At 41.7% G+C, this 17640-nt stretch overlaps 1 protein-coding gene across 2 annotated transcripts in view; it reads left to right on the top strand.

Moving 5' to 3' along the window:
- Positions 1–17640, top strand: part of trim71 (tripartite motif containing 71, E3 ubiquitin protein ligase) — a 57372-nt gene that overhangs the window by 30981 nt on the left and 8751 nt on the right. For both annotated transcript variants that reach the window (XM_041192302.1, XM_041192303.1), the window contains one exon: positions 13510–13644. In XM_041192302.1, the coding sequence (XP_041048236.1) occupies positions 13510–13644 (135 nt within the window). The remainder of the gene's footprint in view (positions 1–13509; positions 13645–17640) is intronic.

Raw genomic sequence — 17640 nt, 5'->3', positions numbered from 1 at the left:
CTTCCCCAATTGGATGGGTTGCCACGTCCTTACATGGATCAGCCACTGAGTGGTGGTGGGGGAAACTGCAAGTAAAAGAAATGCATTCATTTTTCTGCGACATTTTCCTCCTGATGGTAGCATGGTGGCAGACTGAGCTTTGGAGAGAAATAGAGAACTGGAAAAATTGCCAAAGTAATGGATCCTGTAAAGGACCCTAATAAGATGTAAACTTGGTCATAACTACTGCAGTGATTTATCTCTGGTTATACAGTCACTGTTTAAAATGTTAGTAAGTCTGTAATTTTTAAGTGCCAGCAGTTGAAATGGAATGTATTTGGCTATTTATCATCAACTTTGTTTAAAATTTTCAGCCTCAAAATTGAAAGTACTTTTATTTTGCTTTCATAGCATAGCTGCCATTTGAATAAACGTGCATGTTGTTCTAAAATAATGAATAAGAAGTTGTAATTTAGTGAAAAGTAAAATTTGTTCTGCCTGGAATGCACTGCCTGGAAGTGTGGTGGAGGCAAGTTCGATTGAGGCATTCGAGAGCATTGGATGATTAAATAGAAACAATGTGCAGGATTACGGGGGGAAAGGCAGGAGATTGGCAGTAAGTTAAAATGCACAGAGCTGATGCAGACTCGATGGGCCGAATGGCTTCCTTCTGCACCGTAACATTCTGTGATCCTGTGCCATCCCTGAAAAGATAAACAGACTTAATGTACTGGAGCTGACCACAGGAGTTGTGCTTGGTCTGAGCATGATGCCTAATATCTGCAAGTCAGGTTGAATTCTGAATCTGATCTGGCTTCTGCATCTGTTTCCCCAAACTCATTGCTACAATATATCACTGCTTCATGTAAGCTTTGGTGAAATAATGGGATTCATTTTAGTTTGGTTTCAACTTCATTTTCCTGCCAGGGTATGGTTCCTAGAATGGAATCTGCTTTCCAGTACACCTCTAAAATGACCTAAAATATGAGCAAATACAAACAGCATCCGTATTGGGCTATGCGGGATTGTCACAGCCAAGCCTAATGTCATCATTCGTGATGTCAGTAAGTGCATTTCTAACAAGACTGCTACATAGTGATCAAAGACTGTCATGTTTTTGGGTCTTATATTTGATATTTTCTTAGGTTCAGGTTTCAACAGTCATTCCAGTAAGCAGACCTCACATGTTCAATGATTCAACATGCAGCCTTTATTGTCCATTATCTGGGTGAATAATGTCAAGACCCAGGGATCATTACTTAGGAACCTTGCTTTGTACACTGGCTGCTGGAATGGATCATGCACTGCTCTTTGAAAGTGGAATGAATATACATTTTAGCAGACAGAGACTGAGCTATCATTGGTTTCATTAAGATGAATTATAAGAGTGGATCATGTATGTTTCTGTTCTCCTTGATGAATAACATAAAATACCTATCATTTTTTTCTCTAGACAAGAGACGTTAAAACGTAAAACTCTTTGTACTGTGTAACATAGCTCAGTCTCGGAATTGACTCAACTCTTCTGGTTAGTACAGAGCACTCTACTTTGGCTGTTCTCTGCAAAGCTGAAGCACTCTTCTGTAGACTAAACACATGGATAGAATTTTCCCTGGGATTTTCCCAATCTGCCTCAAACTTCAGAAACTTAGATGAAACAGCTTAATGCCCATTTCTCTGGGAATTCAGATTTTCTGAGAGAGATTGGGCAACATTCCACACCTTCAAGTCGATACAGCCCCCTATCCCAGAGCTGTCTGTGATTGTGTCCCTGTCTCCAAAGACTGAGATAGAGCTGTCAATCGAATCCACTATCCTGAGCCTGTTTTTTTTAATTTTTGCCAAGCTGTCCGCAGAAATATTAGAACAGCTTTGGAGCTAATACTGAAACAAATATCAAGAGATGACTACATCTCAATTATATTAGATCAACAGCTATCCACAGAGAGGTGTATTTCATATCAGCGTTGAACAGAAAGCCAACCTATGACCATGGCGTGTGAATGTCTTGTCAGTTAATCAGTTTAAACTGCATATAACTTGCTGTTAAAACTCTCATCATATGAAGCCCAGCACCACCCTGTTTTCAGCTGCAGAGTACTGAGATCTGGGGACTGAGCTCCTTTCATATGACTCAAACCATAAAGCAGCTGAATCAAAACCTTCTTAAGACTCCTAAACCCATTGGCTTCAAAGTGAGGAATTGTGGAAGTGTGTTGGCTGACATCAGAAACTATCCTAAAAGGATTGAACTGGACTTTCTGGTCTGTGTGGTTAAATGTTGTCACACAATGTAACTGCTTATAGCCACCCATAATTCTTGCCCATTAGTTGACTTGTTCACCAGCAGGACATGTATGCCTTGGGCACATTTGTTTTCAAATGTCCTCTGAAATAAGTTCTGATTTTGGAAACTTGGGGTGTGGGTGAGGGATGGCTGTCTGGATACTTTTCTCACTTCAGTGGAACAAGTTGCCTGCTTGCCCTTTTAGTATTGAAAGGACCATTTTGTACTGGGACCAGATGTGAGACATTCCTTGTAGCAGTAGTTTGGGCAGATAAGCTAGCATGGGTTAATGTCAAGTCTTTATAGTGGTCTCTCACACTGTGAAAGCCTGCAGTATATGTAGAAAATTGGTTTGAAACACAACGTGCAATTTATAAAATTCATCATTTGCACGTGGACATTACACAGAAAGAGGTGGTATTTTTTCTGGTGGCTGAAATGGTGTGGAAGTAATGATACATACAACTTCATGTTTGTAATTAATGTATGAGGACCCCACCCAGGTTTCTGTATAGACTTTCTTGTTTTAAACAGGCTTCCACTTATCTCATGTCTGCTTTAAAGAATAGCATACTGCAGATAGATTGAGGCGGCTGGTTTCAATTGGCCTGAAAGAGTTAACATCCTCTTAATAAAAGCCTAGGCTTCCTTTGGTAAGCAACTTGGATATTTGCGGTATGGAATTCCTGAGTCAGCAGTTAACTAAAGGGTTTGTGTGGGTGTGTGACTGAGAAGGGTTTCACTACCAGTAATGGAGTGAGTTGCATCTGGCTTGTGTGTCAGTAGGATAGTCATGACTGTTAAGGATGGAAGGGACAGTACTTGAAAATTGTCTGGTAAATTTGTACATATTAGTAAATGCGCTGCCTCTTACTTCAAAAAGTATGCAAACCAATCCCACCCCACCTTCCTTTATCAGATCACTGAAACAAAATGGAATGTGAAAAGAATTTGGAAGTGACTGGCCGATTGCATTCTCTTTCTTCCCCTCAGCTGAAAATATAAACTCCCTGGTCATCCTGTTTCAGGTTGTCTCCTGGAATTGATAAGAGCCTTTGCTGAGTGAAGAGGATTCTAAATTTTGGTCTGCAATTATTAATCAGTGAGATGCTTCAACACCATCATTCCCTTCGCTCCTGAAGAATAAAGTTAGGTGTTTGAGAGAGTTGGTTTGCAAGTAAGATTTTGTTTTATGACTCAGACTTTTTAAGGAGTTCTATAATGGAAATCTAATGTGGTTATTGACTTAGATCCATGTCTCTTCCTAACTGTGGGTGTACCTGCCCCACATTGACTGCAGTGGGCCAAGAAAGCAGCTTACCACCTTCTCGGGCATTTAGGGATAGGCAAAAAATGCTGGCCTTGGCAGCACACTTACATCTCATGAAAGAATAACAAAAATCTTGTGCAGCACATTGATTCCAGAGTTAAGATGAAGATTTTTTCTTGCACCCCATGGCCAAAACTAGGATTTGGTGAATGTTGTACTGTCTTTGAGATCTGTGAAATATCAAAAACAGACAGTTAAAGCATTGGAGTTCACAAAAGAAGAATTGCAATTAAACGTGAATGCTTTGCTGTGGTTATTTGTTTAGTCTCCATGTAGTCATTTTTGAATTATAATCACTGAAAAGTGGAATGTTTCAATGTTGAGGCATGAGCTGGGCTTCCTGGCTCTGGTTGAAACTGCATATTATGGACCAGTCCAGACATCCTGAGGCAAGGCAGGTTCTTATAGCGTTGGTCCCTTGTTGTGGAATGGCTCAACAGTCCTAGACATTATCATTTTTCTTTTGCTGAGCAACTTCAAAATACTGGGTTCGAATGAAGAGAAAATGGCCAGCCAGCTGAGACCAGGTACAGTGAATCTTTTTACATCATCATTCCTGAGCAAAGTAGCTTAATGCTAATGCTTTCTTAAAGCTATGAATACTGACAAGTTCTCTGCTACCTTGCCTAAGTGGCCATTCAGTGTGTGAACAGGATATTCCAATTGGAGAGAGCATGGCATTAAAACTTAATTTACCAACAATAACCAGTGCTGACTTTCCTACAGCCCAATTCTAGTGGCTCAAGTGGCATTGGAATGTGTTGCCTTTACTGTTGTAACTCTGGATTTAATGTTCTTTTTCTTATTTTTTAAAAAATGAATTGGCTTGTTTAAATCATCTGAAGATCCATTGATAAAATTGTACTGTGTGGAAGAAAGTATTTTAAAAAGTGATAAAGGAGGACTTTACAAAACATTTCTATGGGGAAGTTACCATTTTTGATTCAAAAATAAATTGAGTGCTATTAAAATGACCCTGCTGTGGTCATTTTCTTCCATTCATTGTTTGTAAAAAGCCTATTTCGTGGTCTAGCCTCATCTGGGCACCAGTTGAATATTGCCTTACAGTGACATTGCTCCTTGGCGTATCCCTTTTTTGGGATTGCCACTATTTTGGAATCCGTACATGCCTGCAGTATTAACTGTGCACTTCTGCAGTTGACTCAGCACTGTATGGACAGCTGTCTTCACTTGTGATTCAAATGCTGGATGTATAGTGCTTGTCTGTATTTGAATAAATCATTTTGCATTGGCACATATTTAAAATCATGCTTGTATTAAATCCCCGAAGATGTTATCCATTTAAGTAAGATTATGTTTTCACTATAATTTTTTTCACAATAGTTTTACTGAGGGGTCAGACAGAGCCACTCCCTCTCAGATTGCTGTGGATGGTGAATTGGCAGAATGATGGATTTTTGAGCACCAAGGGAATAGAGGAACATGAGGATAGGATAGGGCAGGACCATGGAGTTGGGGTAAAAGATAAGCCATGAACTTGCTGAATGGTGATGAAAGTTCATGGAGATGTATGGTCTACTCCATTTACTCTACTCTATTTCTTAGTTGGGGGTGATTCCCTTGATTAAAGTGGCTGGTAAAACCTTCGATCTATGTAAACTGTGGGACAATTCTACCCTCCCCATAAATGTTTGGAGAATGATGTATAATTTTGTGGCTTGCAACACTCTTATATTCCGAGCATGTCTGAACTCCTTAGCCATGATTTATTTTTTGTTTGTGGGATGTGGGTGTTGCCAGCTAGGTCAGCATTTATTGCGCACCCATAATTGTCCTAAAGAAGGTGGTGCTGTGTTGCCTTCCTGTACCACTGCAGTTCATGCATTGTAGGAACACCCACAGTGCTGTAGGGAGAGGGTGTTTGGGATGTTTCCCCAGCAACAGCGAAGGTGGTGGTGATCCCATGCATCTGCTGCCTTTGTCATTCAATCAAGATAGTAGAGGTCACGGGTTTGGAAGGTGCTGTCGCAGGGGCCTTGGTGCGTTGTCGCAGGGGCCTTGGTGCGTTGTCGCAGGGGCCTTGGTGCGTTGTCGCAGGGGCCTTGGTGCGTTGTCGCAGGGGCCTTGGTGCGTTGTCGCAGGGGCCTTGGTGCGTTGTCGCAGGGGCCTTGGTGCGTTGTCGCAGTGCCCTTTTGTGTTTTGCTGGTAAAGGAAGTGGATGTTGATGGTGGATGGGGTGCGAATCAAATGGGCTGCTTTGACCTGGATGATGTTGAGTTTCTTGGGTGTTGTTGGAGCTGCATTCATCCAGGTATTACATCATGCACCTGACTTGTGCCTTGTAGATCTTTTTCCTATCTCACCCCTTCAGGCGTAAACCTTGCTGGGGTGGCTGGTTTTCTTGGGCAGCAGCACAGCCTGTATGTCGGGCAGGATCCCACCCTGGGCTATGGTGACCCCTCCCAACAACTTGTTGAGCAATCTGTTGTTGTGGATGGCGAGCTGCAGGTGGCAGGGGATGATGCAAGCCAGCGTTGCCAGCCAGCTCGGCGATCTCGGCTGTCAGATACTCGAGGACAGCAAGTCCGGCCCCAACATGCTCAGCATAGTGACCCTTGCATAGTAGCGGTGGATACAGCCAACAGGGAACTGGAGACTGGGTCTGGAGGAGTGTTTTGGCCTTAGCGTGCCCTTTGCCTTGGTTTTACCGACTGGTGGATAGGCTTTGGGGGGTCAGGAAGTGAGCTACCCTCAGCAGAATTGCCAGCTTCTGACCTGTCCTTGTAGCCATAGTATTTATGTGGCTAGTCCATTTCAGTTTCTGGTCAATGTTAACTCGCAGGATTTTGATAATGGGGGAATTCAGGGATGGTAATGCCATTGAATGTCATGTGGAATTGGTTAGATTTTCTCTTGTTGGACACGGTCATTGCCCAACACTTGTCATGCAAATGTCCTTTGCCACTTGTCAGCCCAAGCCTGAATGTTATCCAGCTCTTGCTGCATATGGAGATGGACTGCTTCAGTGTCTGAGTCGTCGCTAATAATGCTGAACATTGTGCAATCATCAGCAAGTGCCCCTACTTCTGACCTTTATGATGGAGGGAAAGTCATTGATGAAACAGCTGAAGGGCACCACCCTGAAGAGCTGCAGTGATGTCCTGGGACTGAGATGATTGACCTCCAGCATCCACAACCAATATCCTTTGTGTTAGGTATGTCTAACCAGTGGAGAGATTTCCCCCTGATTCCCATTGAGTTAGGTTTTGCTAGGGCTCCTTGATGCCGCACTCAGTCAAGTGCTGCCTTGATGTCAAGGGCAGTCACTCCCACCTCACCACCTGCAGTTCAGCTCTTTTGTCTTTGTGTTTGAACCAAGGCTGTAATAAGATCAGAAGCTGAGTGGCCCTGGCAGAACCTGAATCTGTGAGCAGATTATTGCTAAGCAAGTGCCACTTGATAGCACCGTTGACTACATTTTCTATCGCTTTGCTGGTAATTGAGAGTAGAAAGATAGAGACGATAATTGGATTTGTACTGCTTTGTGTGCAGGACATACCTGGGCAGTTTTCCAAATTGTTGGGTAGATGTCAGTGCTGTAGCTGTACTGGAGCTGCTTGGCCAGGGACGCAGCTAGGACTGGAGCACAAGTCTTCAGTACTATTGCTGGAATGTTGCCAGGGCCCTTAGTCTTTGGAGTGACTTAGTTGTAAATACCCAAGTTGTGTTTCTAATGCTCTGCATTCTAACCTCCAGAGTGGCTTGCAATTTATAGAAATTACTTCATGTTGCACTCTGAAAAAATCATGTTTGCAAACAAGTTACTGAGCAGTTGGAAATGAAGTCTGATCAATTTGAAATTCTGTGCACATGTTGAAGATTGTCAATATCAACAATGGTGTGAATTTCAATCATGCACTTAACCATCCAAAAAAAATGTAAGTGCATCATGCACTAGGAATGTGCTTCCAACATGAAGTTGCCTAACAAATGTTAAACTCTGTTCTTTAATTTAAAAAAAAATGCTGGACAAACATAGCGAAAAAAGTAACTTGATATTTTTTCCCCTGAGATTTGACCAAACTGTGCATTTGTTTCTGAAGTCCAGTCTTTTTATCTCCTGTAATTTAGTGACCTCTGCAATTTGTCTTTGGCAAAGATATGGCAGATTTTTAGAACAATGATATTTTGAATAGCAAAAAGCCTTATGAGCTGCGCTGTGTACATATAGAACGAGAATGGCTTAGTGTTGTTACAATCACCTTCACTAATAATGATTAATGTCCAAAGTTATAATAGAAAAATAAGACAAGGGGCTCACAGTTACATCAAAGCTTTAGTTATTGAACTTCATGTTGGGCGCTCAGCATTGGTGGAATGGAAAGAAAAGTAGAGATGCATATAATTGAATCATCTTAGAACCGCATTATAAAATTACCACCATGCAACATAGTGTGATTTTGAGCCTGAGCTATCCCCATTCAGCTAGAGGCAACTTTGGGATGCTACAGGAAATGCTGGAAGTACTCGGGTCTAGAAGTGTCTGCAGAGAGAAAAACCGATCGATTGTTTCAGGTCAATGAGAACTGGAAAAAGTGAGATGCAAGAGGCAAGTATTAAGCAAGTATTTCCAGTATTTTTATTTCATGTTCCCAGTACAGCAGTTTGCTTTTGTCCAGGGTGCTGCATTTGACCTTAACTGTGATTGTGACTATGGAGACTGGAGTCTGATTGTGGTAACTATGAAGGAGTCTGCCTGCTGTCTGCCACAGGAATGTTGATTACAAGGATTATCTTCAATCGCTATCTCCCAGTGGCCAAAAAGTTCCTTCCAGTTACAGTGTGGTTTTCACCCATCAGGAGGCACCACAGACATGATCACTGCACACCAAATCCAAGAAAAATGCAAGGAACAGTACCAACCTATGTATGACCTCCTTTTCAACCTCCCAAAAGCTTTTGACCCTGTCAACTGTGAAGGCTAATAGAGTACCCTCCTTGAATGTGGCTGCCCTCAAATTCATTGCCATCCTCTACCTTTTTCCACGATGACGTGCAAGCTGCGGTCTTCACCAATAGAACCATCACAGACTCTTTCTCAGCGAAGATTGGGGTCAAAAAAGGTTCTGTCATTGCTCCAACTCTCTCCTTCATTTTCCTTGTGAAAAGATTTCACCTCTCCTCCAGCATTGGGAATAATTTGTAGAACAAATGAGAAACTGTTCAATCAACACTACCTCCGATCCAAAAGCAAATCACACCAGCCTCAGTCATTGAGCTGCAGTCTGCAGATGATGCTTGTGTGTGCACGCTCACTTAAACTGAGCTCTTGACAATGTCAACTCCTTGGAAGCATCTGAGCAAACAGGCCTTATTAAACACCTGGAAAACTAAGATCCTCTTCCAACCAGTCCCAGAGCACAACGCCCTCCTCGCGCTCGCTCGCTTTCTCTCTCTCTCTCTCTCTCTCTCTCTTCCCTCCCCCCACTCAAAATGTCAAAACTCTAATCGATTAAGATCACTCGTGAGATTGTGAAAAATGTGCAGTATTTTCCATATGTTGCCAGTCTCTTGTGGAGGCAGACATAGATATCTAAATTCAGCCTTCAGCCGACTGAGGAAAGAAGCATTTGAGGATCAGGTTCTCAAACCCAAGAATAAAGTCGAGGTTTACTGGGCAGCAATGATGTTCTATGCTCATATATGTTTCAGAGACTTGGATAATTTACAGCAGACACTTCAAAACAGTGCAGAATTATCACCAGCAGTGCCTTAAGATCCTCCAAATCTGGTGGCAAGGTAGGCAGCTCAACAGCAGCATACGTTCCCAAGCAAACATGTCCAGCATTGAAATGCTGATCACCCTAAAACCAGACATCCTTGTCAGAACATGTTGCTTGTATACCTATCGCTAGACTCCCAAAGCAACTGCTCTACTTGTAATTTGGTCACAGCAGGAGACTCCCAGGAAGGCACTGGCAATGTTTTGGGGATGTCCTCGAAGCATCCTTGAAGAGGTCAAACATCCCTGCTGCTTCCTGGAAGACCCTGGCTTGTGACTGACCAAAATGGAAAAGGTTCATTTGGGAAGACACCAAACTCATTAAAACACATTGTTGGGAACACAGATGAAGTTGAGATATTGGAGAGGGTGCACAAAACTCTTCAAGCACACGCCCTGCATATGACAGAATCTGCAGATTGTCCACTTTATTTATATACTATCTCAACCCATCGAACTGGAGTGGAAGCAAATCATCCTGTCTTGAGGGACTTCTCACAAAGAGACATTTGATCTTAGTGCTGAGGGCTAGTGAAGTGAAGCCACTTTTAGAATCATACAATGGTTACAGCTTGGAGGAGGCCATTTGTCCCATTTTGTCTGTGCTGGCACCTTGCAAACGCAATTCACCTAGTCCCACTCACTTGCCTTTTCCCCATAGCAGTGCAAATTTGTGTTCTCCAGATAATTATCCTATTCTCTTTTGAAGGGTTTGATTAAATCTGCCTCCACCACGCACTCGAGCAGTGCATTCCAGATGCTAACCACTCACTGCATGAAAGTTTTTCCTCATGTTCTCATTGCTCCTTTTGCAAATTACCTTAAATTGGTGGCCTCTAGTTCTTGATCCTTCTGCCAACCATGTCCAGAACCCTCATGACTTTGAATATCTCTATAAAATCTCCCCTCAATTTTTTATCCTCCAAGGAAATCGACCTCTGCTTCTCCGGTCTATCCACATAACTGAAGTCCCTCAATGTGAAGCCATTCTCATTAACCTTTTCTGCACCCTTTCTGATGCCTTCAAATACTTCCTGAAGTGTGGTGCCTTAAACTTGGACACATTTACTTGAGTTGAGGCCGAACCTCAAATGTTAATTGTTAACCTCAAGTGTTAAAAATACAGGTTTACCATAACTTCCTTGCTTTTGTACTCTGCCTCTATTTTATAAAGCTCAGGATCTTGTATGCTTTATTAACTGCCTTCCCAACCTACCCTGCCACCTTCATTGATTTGTGCATTCCCAGGTCCCTCTCCTCCTGCACCCTCTTTAGAAATTGTATCCTTTAGTTTATATTGCCTCACCTCATTCTTCCTACGAAAATTAATCACTTCACACTTCTAGATGAAATTTCATCAGCCACTTGTTCGCCCATTCCACCAGCCTATGCCCTATTGAGGTTAATCACTGTCCTCCTCAACAAGTTCATAATACTTCCAAGTTTTGTCATCCACAAATTTTGAAATTGTGCCCTGTACACTGATGTCTAGATCATTAATATAAAACAAGAAAAGTAGAGGCCCTAACATAGACCCTGAGGGACCCACTATATACCTTCCTGCAGTCCGAAAAAGAATTACAACTGTTTCCTGTCACTCAGCCAGTTTGCATCTGTGTTGCTACCATCTTTTATTTCATAAGGTCTAACATTCCCAATAATCCTGTTTGTGGCACATTATACCTTTTGAAAGTCCAGTTATATATTATACAAAGAAGAAAGAAATAAAGGAAACTTGCATCCATTAAATTCAATTTACTCAGTTACTCAGTTTAAAATCTATTATTGGAATTTGTTCTTGCAGAAGTAAAAACCTCATTTTAATCATAGAAGATCCAAATAATCTGCTTCACTGTTGCTGACTTGAGGATTAAATCTTGACCCGGACTGGTCCTTAATAGTGCTTTGGAATCTTTAACATCAACCTGGGCAGGCAGGCGTTGCATTGTTGGAGGTGCCCCTTTTCAGGTGAAATGGTAAACTGCTTAGCTTACTGTCTCACCTGAAAAAGGGCACCTCCAACAGTGAAACACTCCCTCAGTATTGCTCTTGTGTTTTGGCGTGCATTATCTTTTTAAGTGCCTGGAGTTGCCTGTCTGAAGCAGATAGTGATGTTGCCACTGAGCCAAGGCTGAGATGTGTCTTATGTATTATATATTTCTACAATTTAGTGACTGGTTCCAGTTATTTTCCCAGCATACCACCACCACCAAGGCATGCTCAGAATTTAAGAATAAGTGGTCTGTTTGTGTTGAAGTTAATTGTAATTGCATAACCAACCGATAAAATTAGAGGCAAGGATTTTTTAAAAAGTCTTCCGTAGAAACCTGTTCTGCAATTGGGATTAAGTTCACCAATAGAAACAGCCATGCTATCAGGGATCAGTTCCCTATTCAGAAAGGGGAAAAAATCCACTTTTCTAACTAACTATATTTTTACTGAAAATTAATACCCGTGATATTTCAGGACATCCCACATTATTGAAGTGAATTGGAGGGAATGTGATGCACTTTCTTTCTCAAATTTGCTTTGGGAATACTTCTTGAATATGGTTTATGCTATAGCTTAAATTCACACTTTTCCCTACTTGCACTGCATTATTATGCTCATGCACTATGCGAGTAAGATAAAGTGAAGAGAGGGTGGTATTATTGAGCCTCTTATTGATGTCTTCTGTAGGAAGAAAGATCTTGTGCTGTAACAGTTCCACATGACAGTGGTGAGATTCTTGTCATGTTAGGTCTATCTTTCAAACGCTAAAATGGTTTTCCGATTGGTGCTTGAACCACAGGAAGCAAGCATTCCTCCCTGTCATTCAAACCATTTAGATTAAAAATAAGCATACTTCTAGATTTCTGTAAAATGAGATAATCAACCTGTTCCTTTCTAATACCTGTTGATGCTGAATGTTAGAAATTTCTGGCTGGCTAATCCAGGGTGAATTTGATCCTCTTGGTGTTCATTCTGAGCAGCTCCCTTTCCTAACACTTTTATACCTTATACTGCAAACGTGGATGGGTGTTAAGTAGCCGGAGTTAAATTCGAATGGTCGTGAATTGCATCAAAGTAGTTCTGCATTAATGGCTGCAGCTTCAATTGCAGTAGAAATTTTTGGGTAATATTGTAACAACTGTCCATGTTAAAACAGTTGTGTATAAGGTAGCCTAACGAGGCAGCTGACTAAGTCAAAGTCATACAGGCCAAAGAAGTTTGACTCCATGTGTTGCAGTGGGTTGCTATAGCTGGCTGCCTTGCCCTTGGTTAAAGCTACTACTGATTCCCATTCTGGGATCTATCAGTACCGGGTGTCCTTGGAAAGTGTGGATGTTGCTGCAGACAGATTTTTATGACTGTGGTGTAATTCCTACCAACCCCTTACAAACATTCAAATAGCCGTTCCTATTATCTGGGCTTCCCCTATACAAAAGCTCTGTATCCTTATGTAAGGTGAATACACAACAAAGTTCATGCATGCTGACTGCCCTTGGTATCTTGCCCAAGTTGCTGAGCCTGGATGGAGAATGCCTAAAAATTTAGGCAATTTCATCCTTCAGTTGAGGGTGCAATGTAACTGAAAGTGATCAATTGGCCATTGTATTGCTGGATAAGATGAGGGGAAAGAAAGAAATCAGCTAGGATCATCACCCCTGTAACTGTTTTCTATTTGTGCATTGGACAATGGCACAGTACTGGCTAGGACCTGTGAAGGCGCTCCCAATGTAGGTTGTGACCTTACTGCTGTTGGGTTGAGAGGTGGGATGGTGGCATTTATACTTCACACTAAGATGAAGTAAACTCTTGTTCTTTTGAAATTTCCAAGCAATTTTTCATCTGTCTGAATATGAATAGAATAACACCTTGAGATTGTGGGCTTTTTGGGTAAAGGTCAGCCAGTCAGTTTTCTGCTGCTTGGCAATGCTCATAGGCTTGGCACAGTTCTTTAAAAACTGAAAAATGCTCAGTTGGAAAAAGAATTTGTTTAGGGTAGGCTAACTGCAGAACTTGTATTCTGATAGTTGAGTACAGAAGCCCTGACACACTCCTTGTACATTGATCTCTGGTGCTACAGCAATCGTAGGGAACCAGTGATTTTGTTGGCATGAAAAATAAATGTACAGCAAGGTGGCTCATTAATTATACTTCTATTCTTCTCCCACCCTATTCTTACAGCTTAGTATAGAGAAAGTCAGGGCCATGGTGGAGCAAGTCGAGATGAAAGCTCAAGTAATTCGGTCAGAAGTCAAAGCAGTAACTTCACGGCACAAGAAGGCTCTGGAGGAACGTGAATGTGATTTGTTAAGAAAGGTGAGTTACTCTTGCAGGTTGCCAAATGAAATTTGGTATTTGAACAACCTGATTCACGTATGGTTTGTGATTCAGTGCTTAATGCTGGGGTGCTCACACGAAAACCCAAATTAACAGTTTTTCCTCATCAGCCCCACTCTGCCCCCTCCTGATGGTGACTTGTGCTGTAGAATACTTGTGTCATGCTCACATTTGAACTTAAATGGTGAATTGAAGACTACTGCACTACGGTAATAGGGTGTTAGATTAAGCTACTATCACAAACCAGACTGACATGGCCTACCATCAGCCTGAATAATAGCTGACACTCAGATACAACGTGTATGTTGTGTTGAGTGCCTGCACAGATTGGGAGGCTTAGGATTGGGACCCTTATGTGACAGCTAGTGAATTATTTTGAATTGCTGACTCTTTTGTATTTGTACTATCATGATCCTGTAATCAGAAATTAGATGGAATGACCACCTAAATCTGTTTTTGATGGTATTGATTGTTACAGGTCTTCAACCAGGGTCATGGAATTTAACATTCGCTAAATAGTTAAGTGAAAATTTCATGGAATAGAACTTGCAGCGTAGGAGGCTGTTTGGCCATTCACTGCTGTGCTGGCTCTTTAATAGGTTGTCCAAATTATTGCCGTGCCCAGCATTTTTCCCATTACAGGGAGGTGGTGGCATAGTGGTAACGTCACTGGACTGGTATTCCAGAGACCCAGGGTAATGCTCTGGGGACCTGGGTTTGAATCCCACCACGGCAGATGATGAAATTTGAATTCAGTAAAAATCTGGATGGTGATAACCGCAAAACTATTGCCAATTGTCGTAAAGACCCATCTTGTTCACTAATGCCCTTTTAGGGAAGGGAATCTGCTGTCCTCTCCTGGTCTGGCCTACATGTCACTCCGACCCACAGCAATGTGATTGGCTCCTAAATGCCCTCTCAGCAAGGGCAATTAAGAATGGGCAGTAAATGCTGGCCCAGCCAGTGATGCCCACATCTAATTAACAAATAAAAACTGTAAATTAGTCCTTTGGGCTAACCTGCTCAGCTATTTTTTGAAAATTCCTATTGAATTTGATATCACCACCTTCTCGGATAGCCTGCTCCAGATCTTAACCCTTAACAAGGCACAGTGGCAACAGTGCGTACCATGTAAGATGCACTGTAGCAACTCACCGAGGCTATCACCTAGGAAGACTAGGGCAGCAGATGCATGGGAACACCTGCAGGTCTGTGTCTCATCTTTCCCCCCCTCCCCCCACCGGCCAAGTCCCACACCATTCTGACTTGGAACTAGATTGCCGTTCCTTGAAGCTTGTTGAGTCAAAATCCTAGAACTCCCTCCCTGCCAGCACTGAGTGTACCTATAATACGTGAACCGTAGTGGTTCAAGGTGGCAGCTCTCCACCACCACGAGGGCAATTAGGAATGGGCAGCAAATGCTGGCCTAGACAGTGAACAACTCACATGCTGTGGAAGAATAAAAAAACAGAATTGTGCACAATATTCTGATTGAGGTCAAACCAGAGATTTACAAATATAGCATGACTGCCTGTCTGCCCCTATTTACAAAGGTAAGTATTCCATATGATTTTTAACTACCATATGTGCTTGTTCTGCTACCTTGAAAGTTTTGTGGATATGTGCCCTGAGGCCCATTTACTCCTTCAACTCCTTCAAAATGGTATCTGATTTTACTGCCCCTCCATCTTGTTTCACAATTGCATCCCTTCACATTTATCTATATTAAGTTCTATCTGCTGTGTCTGCCCATTTCCCTTATTTGTACAACCTCCTGAGATCCATCATCTATCCTCCTCTCTAATTTACCACATTGCTGAGTTTTGGATTGTCCGCAAACATCGACATTATACTCGTTATATACCCAAATCAGGTCTGCTCCTGATTTGGACATTGGATTGAAGTGCAGTGGGTGCTCCAATCAGCAAAACATTTGTCTACTGCTACTTTCTTGCCCCTACCCCTTAGCCTAGTGCTTACCAAAGTTATCACTAACTGTTTAATCCCGTGTGCTTTTATTTTCCAAAAATGCCATCCTTTTGAAAGTCAGCATATATAACATCTACTCAGACACAATGTTAATTCAGGTAATTCGATCAGCTTAGACGCGATCTGCCTTTTAATAAATTCATGCTGGCTGTCTCTTATCAACCCATGTTTCTCCCAATGGAACTTCTGTTCTTGACGATTGATATTTAACTGATTGGCCTGTAATTAGAATCATAGAAATTTACAACACAGAAGGTAGATTATTCAGCCTATCACATCTATGCTGACCAACATGTAGCCATTCAGCCTAATTCCACTTTCCCTGCTCTTTGTTCGTAGCCTTGTAGGTACATAATCCAAGCGCTAATTTATGGCAGTTTCTGTCTCTAGCACCCTTTCAGGCAGTTAGTTTCAGATTCCTATGGGGGGAAATATGGAACCCCCTTCAAACTACCTCCTAAATTCATGTTCCCTGGCTATGGACCCCTCAGTCATGGGACATGTGGCATTCCTGTTCACTAATTTCAAGACTCATTTTATAAACTTCAGTTAGATCTTCTCGCAGTCTCCTCTGTTCCGCTATTCTTAATAACTACCATTTATTGTGTATTCCCTTGCCATGCATTACCTCACGCACTTCTGGATTGAACTGCAGTTGCCACTGTTGAGTCCTGCTGATTTAGTCCATTGATACCCTCCTGCAGCCTACATCATTCTTTATCAATCGCATGGTCAATTTTTGTATGATGTGCAAATTTTTTAATCATACCCCTACATTCAAGTCCAAACAATTGATACATAACAGGAAAGTAGCCAGAGGCAATTTGGAAAATGGTGAGAGCATCCACTATTTCTTCCCTTGCTTTCCTTAATAGCCCGAGATGTGTTTTGTCCAGGGCTGGGGATTCATCTGCTTTCAAAGATTTCTAAACCAATTAATACTTATTTGCTATGTTAATTTCATCTAATATTTCACACACACCCTCCGCCTTATTGGGATGTCTGTATCGTCTCCCTTGTGAAAACCAGTGCAAAGTATTCATTAAGAACCAAAGCATCGTCCCTCTGTCTCCACACACCAGCTACTCTTTGGTCTCTAATGGGCACTACTGTTTCTTAGTTATTCACTTGAAGTTTCTTGACATCCAGGGGGCTCTAGATTTGTTAGTCAGCATTTTCTCTTCAGGGGAACATAATTGCTCCACACTCGCTCTATCACTTCCTTGAATGCCACCCATTGATCTGACAGTGATTTGCCTTCAAATAGCTGAAATCACATTTCAGCTTAATAAAATTCCCTTTTCTCCAATTATAATCTTTTATTCCTGGTATATTGTCATCCTTTTACATAACTGGAATTATCCTACTTATTCGTCCCACTTTTTGGACAGGGGTGTTAAGTTTCCAAACCTCCAGCCCTCTGGCACCACAGCAGAACAAAGGGGAATTGAAAGTTTATGGACAGAGATTCTGCTGTTTCTATCCAAGCTCGCTAACCATCTGGACTCGGTGAATTGTTAACTTTGCCAACCTATTTTTTTCTCCTATTTGAATTCTTACTCTCCTTTCCTCTCTGCTCAGACGTTCATTTCATTGTTTTTTGTAAGATTGATAAAAGTATTCATTCATTACCTCAGTCATGCTCTCTGCCTCTAAGATGATTTCCTTTTTTTGTCTATAATTGGTTCCATCATTCCTTTTTATCTACCCTTTCACTAAAAGATTAAGTTCCCTTTTATTCTACCTGCTAATCTTTGCCCTTGTATACTTTTTCTGTTTCTCCTTGAACACACTATGCTTCCTAGTTTGCTGTTGTATTCTGTACCTGACAATTTATTATAAACTGCCCTTTTCTGTTTTATTTTAACCTCTTGTTGTCCAGGGTGCTTTTAGGTTTAGCTGTCCCGTCCATACTCAATGGGAATTGTTTTTTACCCAAATTATCTTGACCTTGAAAGTCTGCCATTGCTTATTTGCTGTTTTCCT

This window comes from Carcharodon carcharias, chromosome 7, assembly GCF_017639515.1.
Source record: "Carcharodon carcharias isolate sCarCar2 chromosome 7, sCarCar2.pri, whole genome shotgun sequence".
NCBI classification, from domain to species: domain Eukaryota; kingdom Metazoa; phylum Chordata; class Chondrichthyes; order Lamniformes; family Lamnidae; genus Carcharodon; species Carcharodon carcharias.
The sequence above is the reverse complement of the archived record's forward strand: the minus strand, read 5'-3'. Positions and strand labels throughout refer to the sequence as shown.